Below are 4,831 nucleotides of genomic sequence, written 5' to 3'. Positions count from 1 at the left end.
AACATTTAATGTTCAGATGTATCGATTTTAAAGAGCTCTAATATGCAGTTTTGACATTAGAAATTACCTGCAGTGTAAACATAATTAACAAATATGCTATTACTCTTGAGCTAAACCCCAATATTTTAATAATTTTAATAATTTTCAGCTGCATTAGAACTTGAGTTATATTTGGACTTGGGTTGCATTGTGCTGTTATATTTTGTATACTAATTAAGGTGTTTTATCACCATTTTATCATCATTATTTAATAATGTCTCTTACTGGAGTAAGTTGGGACTTTGTGCAGAAAAACAGTCACATGTTCTGTGATGGCCCTTTCACATAGAAAGCGGCATGCACTGCAGTGACTGCTGGTTGAGCGAATGACCCCAACTTTGCTCAGTAGACACAGGTCTCTGCGAATACCACGTCATTTTTTGCGACTGTGTATGCTTATGTGTACTATATGCTCCCAGCCTCTGTCATTCCACAATTCTACTGGTTTGCCCTTGACACGCCCCTTTTTATGAGAGTGTGCACAGAACCTGAAGGTTGGCTTATCAAATAAAGTTGATAGCTGCTTTTGTGATAGCCAGTATTTTAAGCTTTTAAAGGTTTTTTTTTTCAGGCCAGCTAAGACAAAAAAAGCCTGGCTCTATGCCTTCATGGTTTATCAAAGTGGTCGGATGTTCAGCTCAACTGCCTGAGCACCATCTCCCTGGTAAAGCTTTAAGCCTCCACATCCATTAAAGCAATATTAGATGACTAGAATGGACAAATAAAGATGGTGGTAGTATATTACTTATTTTTCAGGTTTGGACTCACACAGAGAAAATACAATTCCTTTTGTAGCTCTCTGTATCGAGCTATGGAAAGTATCTGAGTGTAAAAGAATGAGAAAGCCTCATAAGCAGGGCTAATCCTGGTTGTACAGTGTAAATCATGCACATACATTTTACTTATTCATACCCTGAATTCACATGATTCATGCTTTGCTTTTTGTAGTAATTGCTAATTTAGTCAAAACAGAAATTTACACACTCTTGTCATCCTTTGGGATAGCTACGTCTGTACATTCCAGCCAGATATAGTTTGATTTTGCAAAAACAGCAGCTCAGATGTATTCTGCACACCTGACAGATTTGGCACTTAGAGCCAAGCAGAGCAGGTATATACACCACATTACACTTTATATCACACATTATCACTGTAAGAAAACATACACTACAAAAAGTATCAATATCCTGCTGCAAACAGATTTTTTGTTTGTATGTTTGTTTTTCTCTTCTGACCATATCTCTGTGGGGAAGTCCACAGCCAGTCCAAAGGGAAATTGCTGAATCTGTAAACGGAACACAAACTCATATCCAAACAAACTGTAAACACTTATTTTGCTTCTCTTTCTTTTTTGCTTTTTTTTCTTAAATATTTTAGAGCCACATAGATCAAAAGCAAGGTGATGAAATATCAAGAATTATCAAATGTCAATATAAGCAAAGCGTAAAGGAAAAATACAGAACCACAGACGTACCTTGTGGTCATTTTATCTGTGACTGAAGCCAAATGTCTTGTAATGTAAAAGCTAAACATTATGTACAAATTTACATTTTTGATTCATTTTCTACCATCTTTTCATTCACAGTCTGCTCCGATGTGTTTTTACTGCTACATTAACCTCATTTAGTCAACTATGCATTTCAGCACTCACCAGTGTGACCGTGACTGTCTCGGAAATATTTCCACATGAGAGCAAATTCATATAAACTCAGATTATTATCTCTAACACAACTCTTTGTGTATGCAAAGCTGAAATGATCATTACCTTCACACTGACGGAGTTTGATTCATGTCGAGTCCCGTCATAGCACATAAATCACCATGAATGATTTAGCTCTGGCTAATGCCATCTTACTTGTCTTAAATGTGCTACAGATATTCAGTGTAACAGTTTTCTAATTTAAAAATGATCAATAATCTTAATAACCCTTGGAGCAGTTAGTTTGACATCAGGATGGAAGTCTAGAAAATGAGATAAAGCCAGTCTCAGTCAGAACAATAGACCAATACAATGAGTGAAGTGTTGTGGCTGCCGACAGTGTTCTTCCACTGGCAGGTTTATCCTCCTTTAGTGATTCTGCTCAGAGGCTTTCTGTGCGCTTGACACCACTACAGAAAGTCAAGTAGGTAAGCAGAGAAGAAGCCCATGGAAATCCAAACACAAGTGGTTTGATGCTATTCTGTCTTTTTCTAAGCACAAACCCCATAGAGTGGGCTCCATTCTGATTCTACATCTGTTATGACAGACCTTTTTCAAATCCACTGAGTCCAAAATTGTCTTTCAGCACACACCACGTGTCTCTTTTTAAAACAAAGAAAAATACAAAAAAATACCCAAAGGGTGGTTGAATCACACGGAATACCAAACAAGAATTCCCTGCTTCTCCATGTAGAGAGTTGCTGCCATTGTGCAACAAACCACACTGTAATTCATCATCCAGCTGTCGGTGGGCAAGAGTTGTGTGATTCTCCTCTGTAAGGCTCACTTATTATGAGATGATGTTAAATGTACAAATGGAAAGAGTTAATCTCCAAAATTCTTACTTTTCAGTTTTTTAATCCACATCAGATGTCTCTGATGAAATGGCAAAGTCGGATTTGAAAAGGCCATTGTTTTAAACTTTTGGCTTTTTGTACATCAGTCATTCTCTGCTCGATTATAGTACCAAGATAAATGCCATATGAATGACATTTTTTGAGACAGACTCCTTCAGGGATTTCTTTGCCCTTTTTGCGTCATCAGAAAGTTCAGCTTTCGATCCCTAAATTATGAACTGTTTCATTATCTTGATAAAACATTTTAGGCCATCAATATCATTCTACTCTCAGTGCCTCTGTAAGGCATCACTTTGAGGGGGGACAGTAAGAACTTTAATAGAAAGTGGAACTTGTTTTCCATTACCTTTAATTATTCATTTGAATGTCTCGTTTGACAGCCAAATTAGAGAGAATAAAACAAGATTTGACTATGTCAACTCTTCTTTTGAAAATATCTCTTAAAACTCTGTTGTGGAGATCTGGGTGACTTCTGATTGGAGATCTTGCTGGATCCTCCTTGAACGAGAGCAATGGGGGACCCGGTCCATGCCTAGTCATGCCGGCTTCTTTCCTGCTTCTGTTGGAGCACAGATGGACACTGGCTCCCTGGTGGTGTTGTGGCCTCTGGTCAGACTGTTTTGCTCCACACGGGTCCGACAGGGGAGGCAGAAATCCCTGAAGCATCGCTTGAAATTTTCATCCAGAAATGCATAGAGGACAGGATTGAGGCTACTGTTGGTATACCCCAAAGCGATGCACAGATGCCAGCTAGCTATCACAAAGGGATTCCTGCTGTCAATTTCTATCATGGTCTTCACAATGATGAATATGTGAATGGGGGTCCAGCAGATGATAAAGGCCGCCACCACCACCAGGACCATGCGGGTAATGCGGCGCATGTTGCGGTCTTTCTCCTTGGAGCCTGAGAGCAGACGAACACTCCTCAGACGCAGGATCATCAGACCATAGCATATGGTGATGACCATCACAGGGACCACAAAAGCAAAGATGAAGACGCAGATCTTTGTCACCGTGTCCCAATACCAGTCAGGCTCAGGAAACTTTAACATGCAAGTGGTTTTACCTGAAAAAAAAAAGAACAGTTACATTTTGATGGCGTTAGACAAAATAGGGCTGATGTTAATTAACATCTGTGAAAGATCAGAGCAAAAACCACAGGATTCAAATCCAAAAAACTGCAGTGGAGGCTGTGGTACAAGATCAAGAACCTGTAGTGCAGACTTTTAAATTCAGACAGTCTGTCATGGAAGGTTTCATAATGTTGCACTCAGCTGTTCACACAATAAGAGATAAAAAAGTCCCCTAAAGTGTTGAAGAAGAGAGAATAAAGCAAAAGCTAATAACTTTTCAAAAGTTATAGAAGCAATTACACATGTAGTGACATGTAATTTATGTGTAACTTTAGGCACACACTTATAGAAAATAAGGTTAGGTAAACTTACAGCTGGATTTTACTTGTGTGGGCGACTCAAACTTTAATATCATCCCAGTACAGACCTGCATCACTGAATTTATACACACATTTTATGCATGTGCACCCAGTTATTTTTATAGTTTGTCTTTTCAACCATTACAATGAATACACTACTGTACAATCCCTTCACTCTTTATATTTAAATTTTTTGAAAGATTAGTCACTACTTGCACATTTCACGTTTCCTTGCTGTTAGGCTGATCACTGCACTTTTGCATCCCCGGAGAGGGAACAGGACTGAACATATCGATCGACTGACTGATTGAGTTGAACTCTCTGTTCTCTCAGCCTCATGTTCACATTCTGCAGCATCTTCCTCTTTTTGTTCTTTTAACCCGTTTTTGTCTGAACAGAATAGAACATTGCACACATGAGGGAGACTGACCAAAAACTCCTTATGTTTCTGCTCCACTGTTCAACAGTTTTTCAGTTTCTCCCTGGACCAGGATGGAAAATAATCTGAAAAGGAGTTTAGTTGTAGTCTTGCAATCAGCGACCCTGCAAAGAGCCCCCATCTTTGAGAAATCTAATAGGTTATATCTGAAAACTTTGACTGATAATAACATATTGTTTTTAGCTGTAAGAGGGTGGCAGACTTTCACAATCTTTCCAAAGTTTTCTGGCATGGTAGTCTTCAGTTGATCTTTGTCAAGAGCAGTGTATAGAATAAGTTTTAAGTCAGGATCAACCAAATTTAAGCCTAGACTCAACTATTTCCAGTTTTATTCATTGGCATGCATGTCTGATTTGCAGCAACAC

At 38.7% G+C, this 4,831-nt stretch overlaps 1 protein-coding gene across 1 annotated transcript in view; it reads right to left on the bottom strand.

Annotated features, from left to right (window-relative positions):
• Nucleotides 1-3,131: 3,131 nt before the first annotated feature.
• The window catches only part of oprd1a (opioid receptor, delta 1a), a 23,542-nt gene continuing 21,842 nt past the window's right edge, over nucleotides 3,132-4,831 (bottom strand). The window contains exon 3 of the mRNA XM_013913740.1: nucleotides 3,132-3,661. Within this exon, the coding sequence (XP_013769194.1) occupies nucleotides 3,132-3,661 (530 nt within the window). The remainder of the gene's footprint in view (nucleotides 3,662-4,831) is intronic.

Source organism: Pundamilia nyererei, unplaced genomic scaffold (genome assembly GCF_000239375.1).
Source record: "Pundamilia nyererei isolate P.nyererei 1_Seehausen unplaced genomic scaffold, PunNye1.0 scaffold00148, whole genome shotgun sequence".
NCBI lineage: Eukaryota > Metazoa > Chordata > Actinopteri > Cichliformes > Cichlidae > Pundamilia > Pundamilia nyererei.
The sequence above is the reverse complement of the archived record's forward strand: the minus strand, read 5'-3'. Positions and strand labels throughout refer to the sequence as shown.